The sequence below is a fragment of the Cinclus cinclus genome, chromosome 18, assembly GCF_963662255.1.
Source record: "Cinclus cinclus chromosome 18, bCinCin1.1, whole genome shotgun sequence".
Lineage (NCBI taxonomy): Eukaryota > Metazoa > Chordata > Aves > Passeriformes > Cinclidae > Cinclus > Cinclus cinclus.
In genome coordinates this window covers 9,037,565-9,059,427 of record NC_085063.1, presented here as the reverse complement: position 1 = coordinate 9,059,427, position 21,863 = coordinate 9,037,565, and the positions used below count along the sequence as shown (strand labels likewise).

The following is a 21,863-nucleotide window of genomic DNA, read 5'->3' as shown; positions in this document are numbered from 1 at the left end:
TACAACACGTATAAAAATAAAACCCTGTAATTAGTTGGAATTTCATCAGGTTTCAGCTGGGACAGAAAGAGCCAGAGAGCAGCATTCAGCTGCTGCAGAGTTGCAGCTGGACATAAGGCAGTCTCAGCACAGGGTGGCCTGAGCTACTGCAGCACCAGCAAAACCTCCCCACCCCATCAAGTACCAGTGAAAATCTTCTTAAAATACTTTTTTTTTTTAAATACAAAAAAGAATTAAAATACTGTTCTTGTGTTTTTTGCCCTTGCTGGGCATTGATTAGGAATCTGGCAGAGGTGGATCCTGTTGTCCTGCCATGTCCTTGCAGAGTGACATCATATGTGTCGTCTCATTGGATTAAGTTGCAAATTCACAATTTCACTTGGGGAAACAATATTAAAAAGAAAAAAGCCAGCCCTCTGTTCTGAGGGAAAGGAGGCTCTCAAATAATTACAGGCTGCCTTGAAAATAACCGTGATGTGCCAAAATCCAATTAGAAATATATCTATATAAACCTCTAAATGGAAGAGTTTCCATCATTTCAACCCCTCTCTGTGTCTCAGAGAGCAGCAAAGAGGGAGCAATGCCTTGGATGTCCCCTGCCAGTAAATAATGAACCTTGGGAAGGTGCAGATATCATGCTGTGAGTGACAAGAGGGTCACCTGCCCAGCCAGGGGCCAGAGGATGGCACAGGTACCTCCTGGGCTCCATAAGCCAGAGCTCCAATGTGACCTGCAGCACTCCTGCCCTGCAACACTGAGCTTTGGTTCTTTTATTATCAGCATGAAAATAAATTATTTTCAGGGAGAGATTTTCATAACACTAAATATTTCCATGCCTGGTTGAGATAAGCACCATCCATCAACGCGCACCAGGCAGGAGTCTTCAGCACGAAGCTGTTTTCGATTCTATCTCCCTGCAAGTGCCTCAACAAATTCATTTTGAAGTCTTTGCACAAAAAAAATAAAAATCAGGAGCTGGGGGGGAAGGATGGGATTTGGGAAAACCCCTACATGATGTTTAGCTTGTGAGTGTCTGTTCCCAACCCATGGGGATGCAGTGAGGGGGGGTCCCCAGCGCCCAGCTGCATTTACACCCCAGGCCTGTGGGCGGGTGCCATGGGGATGACATCCCAACAGGGCAAGATGTCCCAAGGCCACCGAGACCACGTGCCCAGCCACTGGTGGATGTGTGATTCTGGTTCCTCCCCCTCGCTGGGTGCTCCCTTTTCCTGCTGACGAGCGGTTTTCATTAACGAGCAGACAAGCAAAGCACCAGAGAAATTAGCCACTTTTCTCCTTGGACAAATAACTTCCGTCTGAAGGCTTTTCATCTCCTCCCTCTCATCCTCGCAGGGCGCGGCGGGAGGAAAGCTGATGTTTAATTACTTCCTTTATTCTCCGAAAAACGAATGTGCTGAATCATCCCAGCCTGGCATCCTCTCCAGAGCCCGGTGTTGGGGAGGGATGGGACCCACGGGAACACTGGTGCTCTCCCTATCCAAATCCATATGCATGTGGAGAGGAAGCCTGTTGGTCTAGAGCTCACTGGAACCACTGTCTCCGGCTTGTCCCCTTCCCACACCGTTAATGCCTTGGGGAAAAAGGAGCCCTGGCTTGTGCTTTGAGTGTCCCAAGCTGTGTCTCAGTGTAGGGCTTTCCCTCCTTTCTATTTAACTCCTATTTAACTGTGTAAAGTTAAAGTCCTCAACCTGACATTAAAAGACCCAAAGTCAGACCAAAACCCAAGACAGAGTTGCTGGGGCTGTTTAAAAGATGCTCCACCATGACAGCCCAAGAGTGTTGCTGGATGCTGTGAAGCCAAGGATGGCTGGAGCATGGAGCAGGTGTGGGGACCACACCGCCTCCCCAGCCCTCCCCATGAAGCCCCAGGCTTAAGGTTTTTCTGAAAATCCTTTGGTATTTCAGATGGATGAGCAGTCCGAACTCCCTCAGGTGCCCAAACCGCATCACAGTATCCCCAGACTATTGGGATGCTGGGGTGGCACCGGGCTCATTTGCAGATGAGGAGAAAACAAATTCCATCCCCTGGACACGTGAACCCTTTACTGGAGAAGTCCAATTACTACCAGAAAAAATCACGGAAATAAAAAGCTGGGAACAACGCAGTACTTATTTTTAATAACAGCTTGGTGTAATCTGCACACATTTCTCAAGCAACATCAGCCTTTCCCTGCCAAGGCCCCTCTTTAACCGTTATTCCCATGGAAAATTTCTTCCATGGCTCAAAATACTGTGTGTAGACAAAGGCTGAGGGAGAAATGGGAAATTCAAAGGGATAGAGAACACGTTCTTTCTTTATCTGCCTGCAACAAACAACATTGCCCTGCCTGCTCTCTTGAAGCAGGAGGAAGAATGCCAACTCCCCCCAGGAATTCTCGAGGGATCTTTTAGCAGTAGACACTTTGCAGTCACCATACAGGGTTTGGGGGCTGATGTCCCCTCTACTCACATGGTTTGTGACTCGCTGTCCCTGGTCCCTGCCTGGCAGCATGGCTGGCTCACTGAATGTGTCAGCCCTGGCCAGCTCCCAGAGCAGAGCTGAGCCAGCATCCAGTCTTGTCAGGGGCTTGAGCCTCATCCAGAGCAGCTCCTGATTGAGCATCCAAAATTTTGGAAAGCTCCTATTGATTTGGGGAGCTGAATTTAGTTTTGGCAAGTGCTTCACTCTCACGCACACAGCTGCACAGCCCGGATCCAAGAGGGGTTTATGCTGTAGCTATGCAAGGCCGAGGAACAGCCACAGAAACTCTGCAGGAGGCAGTGCAAGGTCACTGCCACCTGCTGCACCTTCCTAGCCCACAAGGCAGTGATCATCACAGTGTTCTTAAGCTGTGCTGCTCCTCTTAAACAAGGGTGAGGGTGCTGCACTGTGCTGCAGCGGGTCTGTGACAGGGAACCCTTGCAAAGGTGGAGCACCACAGAACAGGCATCTGCTTGTCCTTGTCAGAGGTACTCCCACCCCTCTCCCCACCCGGTGCAGGATGAACACAGGCTGCACAGCCAGACCCCGGTCCCCCCAGTCTCTGTCTGGGTCAGGTGTGACAGCTGAATGCAGGCACCTACAAAAATACCCGTGGGATTGTCGCCCCGGGGTAGCAACGGGTGCTGGGTGACACTGTTCTGCTCGATGCTGTGTGCTAGTGAGGTTTGGTGGGTACACACTCATGCTGAGACCACCCACCAGAGCTCATGAAGCATCCGCGGGGGTGAGCACCCTCCTCTGCCTTCTCCATCCAGGGAGCTGAAGGTCGCGGGGGGAGGAGAGACACTAGGGGTGGAGACAGCAACCAGGTGTTTTCCACTCCGTGCCCACTGCAAACATGACCAAAAATCTGTCCATGGCGCGCACTGCACCTTGGTGTCCCCAAGAACCTGCTCCCCCAGCCGGAGAGAGACAGCCCCGGGCTGTTGATGCCCCGGGCAGGGACCGGGTGGTGATGCCCATAGCCCCGGAGCGACCGGGGGATGCTCTGGGATGCTCGGGGATGCTGGCAGCGCGGGGCCGGCGGCGGGCGGAGCCCCCGGGGGTGGCGGATCGCGGCGCCGCCCCCGGCGCGGACACCGGGGCGGGGCGGGCGGGAGCGCCCGGTGCCGGCGGCGGCGCGGGGGGCGCGGGGCTCCGTCCCCGCCCGAGCGCGGCGCCGCTGCCGGAGGATGAACTGCGGCCGGCCCAAGGACATGGAAGGTACCGGGCGCGGGCGGGGGGGCTCAGGTGCGCGGCGGGACCCGCTTCCCCCAGCCGCGAACGCGGCGGGCACGGACCCGGCGGTCCGCTCCATCCGAGGGGCTGCCCTCCATCTCTCCCCGATGCTGTCCCCTCCATCATGGGGGTCTGTTCGTCCTCCATCCCCCGGTGCTGCCCCCTCCATGCCGGGGTCCGTTCTTCATCCCTCCCCCGGTGCTGTCCCTTCCATTCTAAGGGTCTACATGCCCTCGATCCCCAGTGCTGTCCTCTCCATCCCGTGAGTCAGTCCCTCCACATTCCCCTTTACTCCCCCATTCCGGGAAGAGTCTGTCCCCGTGCCCTGCCCTTGGTATTGTGGTGTCCCAATGAAATGGGCTGGGAGATTGGCTAGAGCAAAGGGATTCAGGTGTGAGGACAGGACCGGCAGGCCTGGGGGTGCTGGAGCACGGCAGGACCCCTGGGAAGGGCATGTCGAGGTGGAAGGGGGCTCAGGGGGTGGAAGGGGGTGGTGTCCGTGCCTGTGGGCCCCCACACCTTTCTCCTGCCAGGACTGCTTGCCCAGAGCCACCTGGAGTCCTGTCTGCTGCCCCCACCCCACACTCTCACACTGTCCAACCCTACAGAAGTCCTCTGTCTTGGGGTACTCAGGGACCTCCTGGCAGTACCCATGGGAGTCTCAGGAGCATAAATATCCCAAAGGCATGCACATTCTCCCCAAACACTGTGCCCAGGGTACCCATCATGCTGCGCAAGGAGGACAGAAGGGCATCTTGCCTTTTGTTCCCTTTCTCCTCCATCCTCGGGAGACACCAGCAGTGGGCAGCCACCATCCTGAACTCCATCCCTGTGCAGGGTTCCCATCTCACATCTGCAAGCAGAGAATTCAGAGGGAAGTGCTGGGGTGACGTTCATCGCCCCCAGGGCCCGAGCCAAGTACACTCCAGGGGAATCTGGAGAGGCTGGAAGCGGTGTCAGTCCTCTTTGAGTCTGGTTTCATCTTCCTCAGGTCTTAGGGAATAGCTCAGGGCAGGACCTGGTCCATCCTATAGGCACAGGCTTCAAAGATGGGATGTATTGGGGGAACCCAGAGTGCATCCCTGGAATTATCATTCCTGGGGGCTCCATCAGCACAAGCAAAGGCTCTCCCCTGCACCACGGTGAAGCCACATGGAAGGGACAGAGGGGACCAGGGCAATGGCAATGCCAGCTGAGCTCATGGCTCGTGCAGATGCCACTAAAAGCAGGATGAGTTCTTCACAAAGCCACTCCCTGTACTGAGCAAATTCCCTGTCCTAGGAGTCCTCAGAGACTTCTGGTCCCATCCACCCTTCACCTGCCTGCAGGAACACAAGAGAGACGATCAGCTCCCCGAATCCACCTCCAATTATAAGCAAATCCCTCGCTGTATTTGGTGCTAAATGTCTCTTTCCCTCCCAAATGCGGTGTGATGACCCACCCTTATGGGTCGTCACACTCGGGCAGCCAGGAAAACCAAGAAAGTGATTTCATTCCCTGTAAAGCTTGTTTCAAGCTTCTCCCATTAATCCCGGGAAGCCTGTCTGACCTCGGGAAACCTGACTGCCCCCACTGCAGCTGCCTGCAGACATGGTCCCATCTGGAGGGCAGATCTGTGGGACAATCACACGCACGATGGCATCAAAGACACAGGGATGTTCCTGAGACCATGCTGAGAAGTGGTGACAGAGAACAGAGCAGGAGTCAGGCAGTCTTTGCCTGTCCAGATATTTGGCTCCCCTCGCTGTGCCCCTGCCTGCTCTTCCTACAGCTTGGCTGCCTGCCACCGTGTCCCCCGGGCAGGTTCTGGTCACCTGCGAGCAGGAAGCACCCGCGGAAAGTCCCCTGGAAGCCAGTGTGCTGATAGTGATCCGCCCGGGCCAACTCGGCACCCACATGGAAATGCTTTTGCCGGGGAATGCTGCCACATCCTGCCCCGAGGTGCCCAGCCCCGGGAGGTCTCCCGTCCCTTTCCCCACCAGCAGCTGCTGCTGCTCTGAGCCTATCCTGCGCTCACGTTTCAGCCATAAAAGTGTCTGGAGAGGGAATGGGAGCGGGAGCAGCATGTGCCTGGTGAGGGAAGGGAGCAGCGTCTGCCGCTGCTGCACACCCTGTCCCACCGCTGCTGCTCTCCCTGCGGTGAGCCGGACCTGGCCTTCCTCTCCTGCGTGGCTGGACAGGTGCCCAAAATGGATCAAAGGGCCGTGGAAACAAGCCGGCAGCGATTCCCCGGTGGCAAGCAGGCAGTGGGGTGCCACTCATAGGTGACAGGCAGACGGGGCACAGGGACTCTAGACCAGCTGGCAGGGACTTGGAGCAGTGGAGTCACAGTGCCTGTCTGGGGATCTGAGCTGAGCTCTCCCCTCCCCACTCTATCTCGGGCTCAGCCAGCCTGGAGGTTCCTGCATTCCCGTTTCAGGATTAAGCAAAGCCTCTGCTCTGCGGGTTCCCCACTTCTGCCAGGACCCCAACAAGACCATAGCCACGAGAGCTTTGGCCGGGAGCAGGTGCAGCCCACACTGCGCCCTGCGGCCCCTTCCTGCTAAGGCTGCTCATCACCGCGCTCCTTCTTCGCTACTCCTCCTGCACTCGACTGCCCTAAGCCGCCGGTGACCCCGGTGCTGCCGTACTCGTGCCATGGCTCCGCTTGGCCCCAGGGTGCTTTGATGCCCGGTGGGTCCAGTGTCCCCTGCAGCAGCCCCCCCAGGTTTCCTGTCCATCCCAGTGCCAGCTGGCCCTGCCGCGGGATTAGGTGGGAGCACGAGAGGAAAGCACCGAGCATCTCTCCGGATCAAACGCCCACGGGGCAGCGGGGAGGGGGTGCAATTCTCCCCCCTCTCCATGTGAGACCGGCTCGGAGCCACCCGGAGCTGGGATGAGCGTGCAGCCGGTGCTCAGAGGCAGTGGGAGGGAGGCGTTCGGGGGAATCAGTCAGGTGTGGACGAGGTATGAAGAGAGGCAGGGATGGAGCCGCACTCGTGACAGCGGTGCCGAGCGCTCACGCGCATCCCTCCTCCCGCCGAGATGCAGCAGGGCCGGCCATCCCTGTGCTGCGTCTCTACCATCCGCAGCTCGCAGGGACCACCCGAGCCAGGTGAGGGGTCTTCAGGACAGGGGGCTGTGGGGCCAGCGGGCCTGGGGGAAGATGCTGCATGTGCATTCCTGGCCGGAGGGCACAGCCTCCGGGGCAGAGGGGATGGAGGGTGGCTGGTTGCTCCTGGGAATGCTGTGGTCGCTCCGTGTGCAGGGCACGGAAAGGAGAGGAGAGCCCAGGTTGGATGTCGCCCCCACGTCCCTGCTTGGAGCCAGCCCAGGACTGTCCTGACACGGTGCAACTCTGTCCCCACCCTTTCCTTGCTCCAAAATGCTCCCACATGTTCTGCTCAGCACCCTCCCTACCATCCCATGTCGAGTGCTGCCAGGTGATTGGAAAGTTGGGACCCAAGGACTGGGCTGGGGAAACGGAGACTGTGGAGGAGCTGTAAGAGCTAGGGCCACTGCCTGCTCTACTGTGGAGCCATGCCCCTGAAGCTCCTGCACTTGCCTTTCTTCCTGGCTCGTTTTTCCCTTCAACTTATGCCCCTCTTCCCCATCTGTTCCGGCTCCTGGTCTTGCCTCCAGCAGTATTTGCTGCTGGAGCAGAGATGCCCATGTCCTGTTGCTGGAGGCAGATATTCCATAGCTCCCTATGGATATGAGCTGTGCAGATGGCCAGAACCCCCTTCCCTCTACTCCCTGTAGCAAGTCCTGGGGAAGCCCTGGCACAGCTGAAGGACACAACTCTGGCACCAGCCCCTCCAGACCTGCCAGGTTTATATCTTCTGCAGCACCCAGTGGGATGGGCAGTTTCCAGCTCAGAGGTATCCCAGCACAGCTACAGTGCTCAGGGTGCCGGGGACAGGACAGTGCCATCTCAGAAATCCTTGGCTGAAGGGAGCAGAGCCTCCTCTGATCCTCACCCAACAAGCTCAGGGTGTCTGAGACTGTTGGAAGGCATCAGAGAAATCCCCATCTTCCAGGGTAGGTGCAGAGACCACCCCTACCAGTCCTCCCTCTGCTCCTCACTGAGTCTCTCCATGGATCTTCGTCCACCTTGTTTTCTCTAAAATCACTTCCCCAGCCATCAGACAGGTCCCGTTCCTCAGTTTCCCCATGACAATTCTTCCTGCTCGGTGTGTTCAGGAAACAATACTGTGTGATGTGGACTTGGTATCCTGTAACAACCTTTTTCTGCTCTGACTTTTTTTTTCTTTTTTTTTTTTGTTTGACTTTTTTTAGTTGTTCTTCTATTGCATAAAGGTGTACTTGAGTGGTCTCCTTCAAACCTCTTCCCTCTTAAAACCCACTAATTAGGAAAATGAGCTGGATCAGGATTTCTCCAGCCCTCCTGCTCTCCCAGGGTGGTTTGTGCTAGAAGTGGGTCTCCTTTAGGTGCTGCTCTGCTCTCAGAGGTGGCTCATGACTTGCCTGGCTCCCTGTGGTGGGAGCAGGTGAGCTGGGGGATGCTCTGGTCTTTGCTTCTGTGGATCAGAGCTGCTTATGTCAAGCTGCCTGGCTTTTATCCGGAGCAGACAGAGCGTGAGCCCCTAATACCCGCTCACCCTCCTTCTATGGCAGCTGGGTCTCTTCAGCCCCCTCAAAGGAAAGCTTTGCAACCTCGTTGCAACCCCAACACGCCCTGCTTGTTAAAACACAAGGAACTGGACTTCAGTGATCTTTATGAGTCCCTTCCAACTCGGGATATCCTATGACTCTATGAATAAGGCACAAAAAGCACTTGTTGTGGGTAGATGTCTCTTCATGGTCATTGTTGAAGGGCTGGTGTGTGTTCGGTCATCACTGGAGTGCACAGGAGCTGTCCCCAGCCACCCGTGGTCTGTGCCTGGGGGACCAGCCTGCATTCCCTTCTCCACCAGGCTGCCCAGGGAGAGTTTCTCTGCTCCCTTTCCCTCGATGGCAGTTTGCTGTCAGCCTGGACCGTGGGAAGCAGCTTCCCTGGACCTCCTCCTGGTTCCTGTCCCGGCAGAGTGGCAGTGACGAGCAGGAGGTTCTCACCACGTGTCGGGGATCAACTGCGGGTCCCACGTCTGCTCGGCTGGCGGGTGTCAAAACAAACATTGCTCGTGAGGGGTTTGTGTGGGCAAACATCTCGTCGGGTTCCTGCTGGATGCCAGCGCCAGCTGGCGGTTCCTGGGCTGGTGGATTTTCTTCTTGGCAATGGGAAAGGAAGGCAGGAACGGGAAGTTTTTGGAGACAGAGACCAACAGCCCGAGTTCAGCAGGTGCTGTGGGGTAGAAAAGGCACTTTTAGGTGCCCAGGCATGGGGTGGATGGGCATCGTGGCCATCTCTCACCCCCCCTTCCCTCTGCAGCCGCCGCTGCCGCCTCTGCTCACTTCAGCTTCTGCCGCAGCCTCCTGGAGCACACGGTGTCAGCCGAAAACCTCAGCTACCGCCTGCAGCGCAACCCGGGCAGCAGCCTCACCTGGCACGACGGCCGCAGCCAGCGCCCCGACAGCGGCCACACCGTCAAACTCCTGCGGCAGCCGGGCACCGAGGGCTCGCAGGTACCCCCGCACCCCACCCCGGGCATGCCAAGGGGAACATGGCTCCTTGTGTTTGCCAGATCGTGGACCCCCCCGCAGGAGCATCCTCTTTCTCTGCAGGATCAGACCTTCAGCTCTTGTCCTGCTGGAAGTCCTCATGATTATTGGGTATTTAGTTATAGTAACATATATATATATATATACATGTACATATATAATGTATAATTCCATCAGGCTATGCTGGGGTGAGCTCTCTGTGTCACCTCACCTCTGTGCATCACCTGCTTTCTCACCTGGAGCTGGGGCTTAATACCATTTTGCATTAAGTAAGCCAGGACCAAATTTCTTATAAAGCCTTAAAATCGCTGAGTGCTTGTATGTGTCTCTTAGCCAGGTTTGGACCATTGCCTTCCTAGAATTTGAAACTTTATTGCACTATGGAGGCTTGGAGCCAATGATTTCCACCCATTCACTGCTGCACAGGCACAAGATGGAATATCACCCCTGCAGGTGGCTCCTGATGCATCCCAGCCCTTCCTTAACACCCTGGGAGTTGGGTTCAGAGGTGACACATCCAGACAGTGAATGCTGGAAAGAAAACAGAGCAAATCCAACTGCCTGGCTTCCAGCTGCCAACATGAAGATGCTTTTGTATCACAGGGCCTGTCTGGTTTGGCTTCAAGAAGGGAGCAGGGACCCTACAGGGATGGGTATGGTCGTGATGCTCACAGGAGCTGCAGCTCCAGGGGAGACAATGTCCCATGCGCTGGTGGCACTGTCCCATCACCTCCAGGTGGCTCCTGCATGGGGACACACCAGCCGCCCTCCAGCTGCCAGCTGCGGCTTATCTTGGTTCTCCCTTCTCCACCTCAATGTGCTGCCCAGAAGGATTTAGTGAAAGGTTCTTAATTTGCCATAAGAAAAGAAAAATGCCAGAGCAAAGGCAGGTGATGCAAGTTGCTCCTTGCAGTGCCCAGCGATGGCTCCCACCCCCCGGTTCCCCCAGCCACCTCCTGCCTTCCTGCCAGAGCAGCCTCCCAGCCTTCCTGCCTGCTCTCCTCCACACCGGCGTTCGATATTCACGGCTGAGAGTTTATCAGAAAGACAGCGCGGCTCAGCCGGCTGGAAAACAAGCCCATGATCCCTTCCACCTCCCCTGCCCCTCTGGGGAGCGCAGGGGCTCACTTGGGGACCTTCCTTGTGGAGCGGGGAATGCACACCGAGCAGGCAGCGCAGGGTTTAGGGATGCTGGGATGGTCGCCGGTGCAGGGCTGTGTCTGATGAGTGATGTGCGTGCAGCCGTGTGCGTGCCCAGGGAAATTGCCAGTTGTTTGCCACCTCTTCCCCCGTGCCTCGGAGGGTTAGTTGGATAATAGCTGTGGGAAGCTGGTTGTTATTCTCCCCAGCCCCTCCGCTTCTCATCATCACTCGTTAGTGAATCCAGAGCAAATCGCCCCCTCCTCCTCCTCCTCCCCACGGCACACTCTCCGGCGCGCTCAGCCAAGTGTGAAGGAGCCGCGCAGCCGGCGTGGGCTGGGGCTGCTCCCGCAGGCAGGCGACTCCCGGGATGTGTCTGGTGGAGCCGGGCAGCTGCCGGGGTCTCCCCCAAAAGTGAGGGTTTCTTTCGGAAACTGCATCCTGTGCATTGACTATTGGATTTTCCATCTGCTTTGGAGACGGAGTCCTTACTTATTAATGTACAGCCTCCCAACTTCGCCTTCTTCCCCTTTGCTTGAATGTTCTCAAGGAGCTGTGCTTGAGGAATGGTTCATTTCCAAGCTCAAACGCTGCCCTGGGCACAGGCAGCAGCCCCACCAGGCTGGCCAGGTTCCATGGCAATGCCTGGCATGGGGCAGCGAGCACATCCCATCCCAGCTGCCCTCCACTGCCTCCTCTGCAGCATCTCTCAGGAATGTGTCATTAGTTTCAGTAACTGCGGGGTGTCTGGAGTCCCTCTTACACTAATTATCCCTGCTCCTCTATTAGACATGCTTAATTAGCTAGTGTTCACACGCAGAGGTCGGTGTTGGTACACCACGAGCCACATGCTGTCGACCTTTCCCATGCCGGTGTGTTGTGCATCAGCTGCTATACCAGCTCTGTCCCTGCCGTGTCTGGGGCATGGGTGAGCCCTGGCAGTCCAGTCCCCTTGTGTTGTGGGAAGCAGGGATGTCTTTTCCACCCCAATTTGCCTGGACAGTCCCAGCAGCTTGGGCACAAGTGGATGCTTTGGAGCAGCAATGTTTGCTGGTGTTCCTCAAGGGTGCAGTTTTAGCATCACCAGCAGTGGAAAACTCACCAATCTCTCCTGGGCACTAAAAGCAGAGAAAGGGAGATTCCTGCATCCTCCAGCCCCCTTTCCCAGCCAGCCTGGAGGATTCTCTAGGAGAAGCAGGCTTGCTCCCCTGTGCAGACACAGCTCAAGATGTGTGATTTGCTCTGTGCCGGATAAGTCCAGGCTGCAACAACCTTACGAGGCCAGAGGAGCTGTGATGGGGGAGAGAAAATAGAGCTGCCAAACAGCTCAGTGTGAGACTGGATGGCTCAGAGTGAGACTGGCCACTGCAGCAGGTAACTGGAGGGAGGGAATGTGGGATGGAGGGATGCTGTCAGATAAACCCTGTGGGCATAACTCGGTGCTGTGCATGGTATAGCTCAGCAGGTGGTGAAGGGTGGCCAGGGCACACTGGGGTGCTGAGGACTGTGACCCTGCTTTATCCTAGTGTCTCTGAGCATAGCAGCACCCCAGGAACAGGCTGTAGGATTCAGAGGTGTCCTTAGACACCTGCAAGGCTGCAGGACCTTATTGTGAGCAGTCAGCTCAAGATTGAAGGGGGTTGAGAGGGAGACAAAGGGAGAGTCCTTCCTTCTCCTGGGCACCAGCTGGCTGCTGGCTGCTTTCCTGGGGACTTCAGGTGAGGATGAGTTTACACTGGTGCCAACATCTGGTGGGGATGTCTTTGCACCAGTTCCCATCATCCTCCAGGATCTCACTGGCTTCATCCCCACTGAGAGCTTCCAGCAAATGCCTATCTCTGCCTAGTGAGGTGGAGATCCTGAGGATCCCTCAGGACAACTCCTGAGCCTCTGGAATGCTCTGCTGGGCTGGGAGATGGATAGGGGAAGGGAGCTGGGTCTCTTGTTTGCAGCAGAAGGCTGGGAAGTTTGAAATGTTAGGTCTATATAAGGCAGGACAACAAGTTTGACTTCCCATCCCCACTCTCCCTGCCTCCCTTACTGATTCCTCTGATTTCAGGGAGAGCTCAGAGACACCAGAGGGTGTGGAGCCAAAGTCTGCCAGTGTCACCGCAACCCTATGCAGCCAATCAGCATCTCCCCTATCCCCATGCACTGATTTCCATTTTCCTCCTTGCAGGTTTTAATCCCACTAACACTCTCCTCTCCCACTCCCCTCAGGTCCGTGGCTGTGACCACTATGGCATATACCACACCAGCCCCACCCTGGGCAGCCTGGTCAAGCCAGTGGTGCTGTGGACCCAGCAGGATGTGTGCAAATGGTTGAAGAAGCACTGCCCACACAACTATCTCATCTACGTCGAGGTGTTCTCCCACCACGCCATCACAGGTACAGTCTGAGCTCTGGACTATTCACCATTAGCACGGGCTCCTGGGAAAGGCTGTTTGGACAGTGATGGTTCAGTAGATGGACATACCCTCCATTTCTGTCCCCTCTCCCCATGAGATACAGCCAGAGTGAGAGCAGGGGACACAGTGACACTGACCCAGGCTGGGCAGGAGACATCTGCCACCAGGGTGAGCTCCAGGACAGCTGGAGGTTCTTTAGAATTATTAAATTGGTTTGTAAGACAGGGAAGAGTCTTCTCATCACCCAGTTTAATATAATAAAAATATTTTTAAAGTTTTTTAAATACTGAAAATATTTGCAGAAGAGAAAAATCTCTGCCTGGTTGGAGTCCAAGTTTCAAAGGTATTTGTCCAGGTTCAAATCCAACTCCCAACTCAAGCCCTTCAAGGAGACTCATCTCTAGAATCTGCTCCCTCCCCTTTGCTCCCCGGGGACAGTGGCTTTCACCTCCGTGTAAGAGCATCATTCCAGTCCAATTTTAATATGTGCAAGGCCAGACTGAGCTCTGCCAGGGCCAGGGGATGATGGCAGGGAAGTGAGGGCAGGAGCTGCCTGAGGGGGTTGCAAAATCCTAATGCAAGAGTTCAGACAACCCTTGCTCAGGCTACAAAGGCAGCATTAGTGAGTGTACTCGGGGAAGCAAGGACAAAAGCTGGATTACAATCTCTCCTCTAATAGCCCCAGACTGGAGGGAAATGGCTCGGTGGGGACCAGAGCACTAATGGGTTGTGACGGGCACCCCCATTCCCCCAAAACATCTCCTCATGTGGGAGGTGGAGCAGAGAAATGGAAAGCTGCTGCCTGCAGGGATGACTTACAAGACTGTGGTACCGGTACCTGTCAGAGGCTGGGGACATGAGCTGCCACACGGCGCTCTCTGAAAGTGAGGTCACGAACCAGAATGGTGTGGGTTGGAAGAGACCTTAAAGCTCATCTCATTCCAGCCCCTTGCCACAGGCAGGGACACCTGCTAGACCAGGTTTCTCTAAGCCTTGTCCAGCCTGGTCTAGAACACTTCCAGGGATTGGGCAGCTTCTCTGGGTCACCCATGCCAGGGCCTCACTACCCTCACAGGGATGAATCTCTTCTCAATATCCAGTTTAACGCTATCCTCTGCCAGTCATTGCCCCTCATCCTGTCACTCCACGCGCTACTCCGGGCAGTGAGAGCACACTCCATCCTCATTCCTCCATGCTGATGGGCTCCCCTTAGTGCTGCCCTTCCCTGGAGTCATCCCCCCACTCCAGGGGGGTGGTCAGGCACCGAGCAATTCCACGTTTGCAGGCCGGGCGCTGCTGCGGCTGAACGGAGAGAAGCTGCAGCGCATGGGGATCGCGCTGGAGACGCAGCGGCAGGAGGTGCTGCAGCAGGTCCTGCAGCTCCAGGTGCGTGAGGAGGTCCGGAACCTGCAGCTGCTCAGCCAAGGTAAGGCCAACGGGGCAGCCGGGCAGGGAGAGGCTCCAAGGCTGGGCTGTGGCATATAGGGATGGGTTGTGGGGCTGTTTAGGGAGCACAGGGGTTAGTTGTGACGCACGGGGCCAGGCTGCCGCACACAGCCCAAAATCTGTCAGTGGCCTTTTGAACAAAAGGGGAGAGATTTTCCGGGGCTGGCAGTGGGTGAGCTGTGAGGTGCCACCCTGCAGGCTGTTTATTCCTTCCTCTCCCACCTTGTTCCAGCTTCTTTTGGAAATGTCTCCTAGCTGATCCGTCTGTTTGGCAGATTGCACCAACACTGTGAACCGAGCTCCGCTGGGATGGGCTGTGCACCGCCGATACGAGACCTGAGCCACACGCTTGGAATAAGAAGAGACAGCTTCCCAGACACTCCAGGGCTCCTCTCCTGCTTCTTCCTTCTCTTTCTTTTAAAGGAATACATTTCTGTGCAGGGATGGAAGGTTTCTTCCAGCAGACATGGCTCTTGGCTGGAGGAAAACCAGCAAACCAGCTGCTGGGATAGATGATGAACTTCCATCCACCTGAGCCTGATGGTTCACAGGGAAAGAGATGGAAAAAAGGAGATGGCAGAAGGCAGGGCTCAGCACTGTGGAGAAAGGGATGGTGGTTCCAGGGACAACTTGGAGTCATGTGCAGGACGCTGAAGCATTATGCACTTGGGCAACATCCCAGCACCCAGCAACTCATGTCCATGCCTCGGAGCTTATTTAAGGAGTTTTGGTTTCCTCATCAGACTGGGCTGTCTTCCAGCATCCGGGGAGGTGACGTTATCAGTAGCAAATAAGATGATACAACCAGCCAAAAAATTCAAAGCAGGGTCAAGACCCCAGCACCCAGCTCCACTTGGTGAGTTAAAAAGGGAGCTGAGTCATCAGAGCTGGAAAATCCGGGAGTAAAAGCAGGGCGGATGCACCAGGAGGGTGCCATGGCCTGAAGGAAGCTGTGCCAGGAGCTTATCCTTTATCCGCAGGCACACGGGGGAGTCTGTGCAGGGGCTGGGGGAGCAGGCAGGGGTGCTGCTGGGTGCCCATGGGTGCTGCTCAGGGTAGGGCTGGGGGAATCACTGGGTGCCAGGTCCTCCCCAGCCCCCATGCCTGGTCCTGCTCTGCTCCATGCTCCCACCAGCTCTGCAGAGCTCTGCTCATCCAGGCATTGGCAGGTTCTTGTCCTGACCTCCTGCCCAATGGCTGGTGATGGTGCCACCAAAGCCAGGCACCTTCCTGATGACCTTCACCATCATTAAGGTGAAAGTGTTTACTGTTACACCCCCACCTCCCAAACTCTCCCCTACAGAGCTACAAACTGCACCTGTGGGCAGATAAGGAAAATCCATGTTTAAATCAGGATTTTTGGCCATGGTGGATGCTGTCACCTCCCCACATTCCACCTCAAGTGATGAGGGTAGGGCTGTGGGACATGGGGGTCTAAAAACAGCAGCACCTCCAGACCCCTGGGGCATTGGGATGTGGAGGCAGGTCACGGTGCCCCCTGGCCAGGCACCCTCCTGCCTGCTTCTCTGCTGGTAATAAATGAGAGACTGTTATTTTAATTCACTGCTCTTCTGACTCTTCCCACACCTGAACCTGTCCTGTGAGTTTGGTCCCTCCAGTCCTTCCTGGGGATGCTCAGGAGATGTCTACAGCCCTAAATCCCTCCATGCTAGGCTGAACAACTTCCCTCTCTGGCTGTGAATCAGGGGTCTATGACTCTCAGCTCCATTTGCAGAGAAGCAGCTCCAGTGTTTTACTGTGTGTAGCCTCTGGTAGCCCGGGACACAGGAATTAGAATTTCCTCCTGGTTCCATACTGACCTTTTCAGATATGCAGCAAAATTTGCCCTTCTCACCTCACTGGAGACTCATGAGCAACAGACCTGGGAAAATTTATTGAGTTTTAAGAAAAGGAAAAAGAAGCCAAGAGGAAAAAGAGGAAAGAAGCCAAAAGGAAAAATAAGGAAAAAACCCATCTTCCTCACCGTGGGGCTTGTTTCTGTCCTGGTGGGGAGCCAGGGGGCAGTGGGGAGGCACAGGGAGCTGCTGGGTGACCAGGGAGCCAGAACTCCAAACAGCAGGTGACAGCTTCAGGTGTCTGCACATCTCCAGAGGAAGACGCTGAGCTTGTCTCCAGAGCTTGGGAGCTGCACAGGAAGAAATGTCTTCTCCAGGCTCCAGCTGGGCTCATGCAGTAAGTTGGTGGAGATTTGGCTTAGAATGCAGCACGGAGCAGTGCTGGGCTACCGCAGACTCTCTGAAAAAGGCAGGGTTCTCCCCAGATCCTGCCCCAAAGCCTGGCTGCCCCTTGCTGTGGTCCTGAGGATGCTCTGGCTCTCTCCAGCTCTTCAGCATGGAAGAAAGGAAGCACAGAAGAAAGCAGAAACCTGACCAATTGCACTCAGCCAGAGCCCAAACCATGCCCCCTGTTCAAGTATCTTTCTGCCCACCAGCACGGGATGAGGTGGAGGAGCAGGGTGAAAAAATATTCCCAGGGCTGGCAGGAGGATGCTGTCCTGTCCCCAGTCCCCTGCTCTGTCTCTTTCTCCTGATGAGGATGGTGATGGTGAGAGCAGAGCATCTTTCCAGGCTGGCTCTGAACTACGGCTCTGGTGGTGTCTGGTGCCACCTAATGCCCACGGCTTGTCCAAGGGGCACCCAGGACTCTGCCCAAGGGAGCAGGGATGCATCCAGAGCAGCCCTGGCATGGTTTTGACTTTGGTATCTCCAGGCATACAGCGAAATATATCTGCATGGTGTGTCTGGGTGTGCTGGGGTGTGTTGGGGCGTGTTGGGAAGGTGAATCCAAGCAAGGACAGTCCTCCTCACGGGCAAGAGGTTGGGGTGGTGAGTGTTGCATCAGGCTCCTGGGAACTGGAGGCAGATACTGCTCGGGATCCTCTTGGACTGAGGCACAGCTTGGTCACTCCTCATCTTTCACTTGAGCAAGAAAAACACCTTTTACTTGTCCAGCACTTATCTCCCAGTGATATTCCAGGCATTGCCCCAAAACAAACAGTGCTGACAATGAAACACAGATGAATCAATTCTTGCAATATTAAAACCAGACAATAGTTAAAGTAAACAGAAAACACCAGCAAGCATCAGTCAGTCCCCTGTAGCAGGCAGGAGATTGCAGACAGCAGCACCAGGGCACAGGGTCAGGCAGTGGCCACACAACTTCCATCCCTGATAAATTTTTTGCCACTTTATTTGGTGGAAAGTTTTTGAATAAGAGGGCCAATGTGCCACTGACATCAGGAGTTATGTTCAGCATCTTCTTAGAAAGGAACAATCCAGCAACCCCATGCCAGTGGCAGAGGCAGTTTGCAGATTCCAGCAAGGTTTTCAAGCAGAAAATAAAAAAGCCAGCAGAGTTGCCCATAGAAAATGCATGCAAATTTGTCGGAATAATTACTGAGCCTGGCTTGATGATGTAAACACCTCCATCTCTGAAGCACTGCTGATTGTGGCTCTGATGCAGGGATTGCTCCCCATTTCTCTGACCCTGAAATTCACACTGGCTGCTGAAGGCAGCCTGTGCTGTCCCTGGCTGCATGGGGTGGGAGAACACGGTGTGCTGGGCACAGGGGTGGCAGCGCCTGCCCCTGGCTCAGCTGAGCTGGAGCCAGTTTAAATTGGAATGCTGTCCCCAGTGGGTTGCATACCTGATCTAATTAGGACCCTGTCAGCCCATCAGGTGCACAGGGAGGATTACAAACCACCCCAAGTCATTGGATGGGAAGCTTGACTTGAGCAACATGTGCTGGCAGTCCAGGAAGCCAACCCTGTCCTGTGCTACATCCCCAGCACTACAGCAGCAGGGAGGGGGGTTTGTCCCTCTCTGCTCTGCTCAGGAAGGACCCCACCTGCATTGCTGCCTTGAGTTCTGTGGATCCCAACATCAGAAGGTTGTGGAGCTGCTGGAGTGAGTCCAGAGTACGAATCCAAAGATGCTCCAAGGGCTAGAGCACTGCTGCAATGAAGGCAGGCTGAGAAATCTGGGGTTGATAAATCTGGAAAAGAGAAGGTTCTGGTAAGATCTTAGAGCCACTTTCAGTGCCTAAAGGAGCTGAGTGACTTTGAACAAGAGCTTGAAGTTACAAGACAAGGGGAAATGGCTTTAAGCCAGCAGAAGACTGGGTTAGGCTGGATATTAGGAAGAAATTCTTCCCTGTGTGAGTGGTGAGGCACTGGCACAGGCTGCCCCGAGCAGCTGTGGCTATCTCATCCCTGGAAGGGTGCAGCAGCCTGTAAGGGCTGCCTGGGTGCTGCTCCAAGTCAGAGCATCCCAGGGAAGAGTAAGGTGCCAGCATGTGGCAAGGGCACAGTGAAACAGCCACTCTGACAGCCACGTCCCAGCTCTGGCATGCCTCCCTCTGCCTCATCCCACAGCCCTGGCCCCCACCCCACTGCCTGGTGCTGGAGGACAAAACAGGGCTTTGGGACACACACAGAGTCTCGCAGCAATGGCAGCAGAAGTCTTCTGCTCCAGTATGTTCTTGCTGCACATCCAGGACTAATCAATCTTGATTTATAGCTAATGAACTTGAAAACAGTGTTTGGATGGATCAGGTGCCACTCAGGGTGAGATGGATAATATAATTAGATTTCCTCAAAGGTCCCGTTTTTCTTACCTTGTTAATTAAGCTGATGTGGGGCCCTCCATGCAGAATACATAATGAGAGGCTGCCAAGACAGAGCTGGCTGTTAATGGGAGGTGATGCAGGGGGAAATGCTAGCCTTGGCTTCAGGGCTGGAGCTACTTGGACAGCTCTTTGGCAGCTTGGTTCCCCAGAGCAGCCAAGAGCTGATCTCTGCTGAGAACTCACCACATGCTTTGCACAAATCCATGTGGAGCACACAGGGCAGAGCACACGCAGGTGAGTGGATGGGCTCATCCCTGTTTGGGATAGGCTGAGCATTGTGGCACAGCACACCAAAGCATAGCCCAGAGTGTCAGGACAGGGCATTTCCTGCAGAAATCCATGAGCAGCCCTGTGGCCTCAAGCAGCAGCTCTTGCCAGGGCTGGAGCCTGTGGTGCAAGGAGGATGAGAGCTGCTCCACTCCCCATGGCCCAGGCACGTTTTTGGTACTTGCACTCTGGTAGTGACTTATGACAATGAATTAATGGCCTCTTAAAAAGGGTGACACTTCCCTTAATTAGAAAGTATCAGAGCAGGGATAATTGCTTCATTTCATTTTGTTCCCTTATATTACTTCCTTCATTTTTGGTCCTTATTCTCAGCTGCTGGATGCCCTCTGAATGCTCTGCCTCCCCAGAGCCAGAAACACTCCCAGGGACAGCAGGCATGACAGAGACAGGAAAGATGGAGAGAAGTGAGCGTGGGTATGGCTGTGGTGCTTTCACTGGGACAAGGATGGAGAAGGGTGGGTGCACATGCAGCTACAGTGCTGCCATTTTCACCAGGATGGGGCCAGGTTTGCAGCAGTGACAGGTGCTGGCAGCACCTGGGCAGGGTCAGAGCAGGTACCTGCTGTTTGCACTGGGGTTGTTGGCACATGGCAAGGCTGGAGTAAAGGGGAGGCAGCATCCACAGGCTGGAAGGCACCAGAGGGAAGGCAGCAAGTAGTGGGAGTCAGGCAGCCCAGGACTGAGATAAATGATTTATCCTAAACAAGTATCATTTGGGACGACCAGAGCTGTTCCCCAGCCTGAATGCACCAGTAGCTTTGCTGCAAAACTGAGTTGAACATCCACAGCATTTCACTTGGGCCTTTTTTTGGGAAGGCAGGTTTGGGGTTTGGTTTTGACATAACATTCCCAGGGAGCACATTCACACAGGCTGTTACTGGGGCCTCCAGGAAAATCCTTCACATCCTCCACAGAAAATGAGCCTCTTCCCACCAGAGGATGCATTTTCTAAAACTAGGAAGGATTTGATGAAGCCACATGACTTCATCACCAGTCCTGTCCTGCATCCCTGCAGCTCCCACTGCCCTCCATGGGGTTGTTGGTGCCCCCAGCTTGGGACAGATCCCCATGGGACATGGCCCTCATGTTGCTACAATCCTGTAAATCATAAACAGCAGCCTCAGGGCTTCTGGGAGCTTTACAGCTCCTGCTCCTCCTTGAGGCAGGAGCTTTTCCCCCCTTAGCCTTCCCTCTTTGCACTGCAACCATTTTGCTTTGTCGCCATATCTAAAATTGAATCTGTTTGGATTTTCTCTCACTCTTCTTTTTTTTTTTTTTTCTTTTTTTTTCCCCTTTTGCTTATATTTGCTGAGTGCATTCAAGCTGGGGGGGGGGTTTGGGGGGGGGGGGAGAGGAGGGAATAATAAAAAAATCCATCAGCATAATTCCTGGCTGTCGGAGTGATGGCAGGCTCCCGTTTCCAATCAGCGGCCCAGGCTGCGGAGCAGCGTGCGGGAGGAGGCTGGGGCTGGCCCGGATGCTGCCGCACAAACCAGCTGCAAATCCCTCTTTGTTCGGGAATCACTCTCTTTCAGCCGGACCAGCCTCTGCACAGCCTGTCCTGCGGATCTGTGAGCATGTGGCTGCTCCAAGGGGCTTTGTCCCCCTGCCACTCCAAGGATAAAGGGGATGCAGCAGCCGGCTGAGATCCTTTATCCCAGGATAAAGCCTTGGGAGACAGGGAATGTTGAGTCTCCCATCCTCAATCTGGGTATCAGTCATGCCCTTCCCCTCACCTGTCTCTGTGCCTGGTGCAGAAGGCTCAGAAGACACAGGCTGAGGTCAGGGCTCCCAGTGCTCCCAGTGCTCCCAGTTCCACTCATTCAGCATCTCACCATCCCACCAGTGGAGATGCTGGCCCTGCACAGCCCCATGTACACAGCAGTTAGTGGGAGTTTTTGGGATGTCTCTGGAGCAGCAACATGTGGAAGAGGCTCTGCAGACCCAGCACACATTTTTTTTTCTAACAGACTTAAGGGTCTGAAGCGTGCTACTGCAGCCCATGGATCAGACACCAGCACAGGGTGCCCAGAGAAGCTGTGGCTGCCCCATCCCTGAAAGTGTTCAAGGCCAGGCAGGGCTTGGAGCAGCCTGGTGTGGTGGAAGGTGTGTAATTGTGAATCTAAAATGTGCCTTTAAGTTACATTTTAAAGTGTAGATGCCCCATCAGCTAGCCCCATTCTCGGCAAGGGGCATTGTCCTGCCTCTACATCCCAACATCTGAAAGAGGACCTGCATCCAGAAAATCAAATTATTTCCTGTCTTTCCTTAAAGGGTGGTTTTTACATTTGTGGAGTTTTAAGCTCTTGGCCAGGTGTCTTTACAAGCCAGAACTGACCCTTGTCAGGGATACTGAAGTTGCTGCTGGGTTGGGGTGGAGGTTGCTGTGTTGGCTGCATCCTGACTGGCACAGGGCGGGTCCAGGGAGAACTGCTCAGCACCAGCACTAGAGGCTGGAGAAGCAATGTCAGGACTGCATGTAGGGTGGCAGCACCTCACTGATATAGGCTACGTAATTGGTTTTTCCCTCATCTCCTCTTCCTGGGGTCTGTTTCATTTTAATTTACTTGCTCAGTGGCTCGGAGTGCTGCATCCCGGCAGCCAAGCACC

At 55.0% G+C, this 21,863-nt stretch overlaps 1 protein-coding gene across 1 annotated transcript; it reads left to right on the top strand.

Annotated features, from left to right (window-relative positions):
• Positions 1–6,745: 6,745 nt before the first annotated feature.
• Positions 6,746–14,657, top strand: SAMD10 (sterile alpha motif domain containing 10). Its single transcript, XM_062505243.1, has 5 exons — positions 6,746–6,815; positions 9,093–9,286; positions 12,683–12,851; positions 14,157–14,297; positions 14,593–14,657. The coding sequence occupies exons 1-5, from the start codon at positions 6,746–6,748 to the stop codon at positions 14,655–14,657; spliced, it is 639 nt and encodes a 212-aa protein (XP_062361227.1).
• The last annotated feature ends 7,206 nt before the right edge of the window (positions 14,658–21,863 follow it).

Bases quoted from the DNA above. Each gene is read 5' to 3' on its own strand.
- SAMD10 (XM_062505243.1), top strand. From the start codon at position 6,746: ATGCAGCAGGGCCGGCCATCCCTGTGCTGCGTCTCTACCATCCGCAGC. The intron at 9,287-12,682 runs GTACCCCCGCAC...CACTCCCCTCAG, and splicing joins CGGGCACCGAGGGCTCGCAG to GTCCGTGGCTGTGACCACTA. The intron at 12,852-14,156 runs GTACAGTCTGAG...CCACGTTTGCAG, and splicing joins CTCCCACCACGCCATCACAG to GCCGGGCGCTGCTGCGGCTG.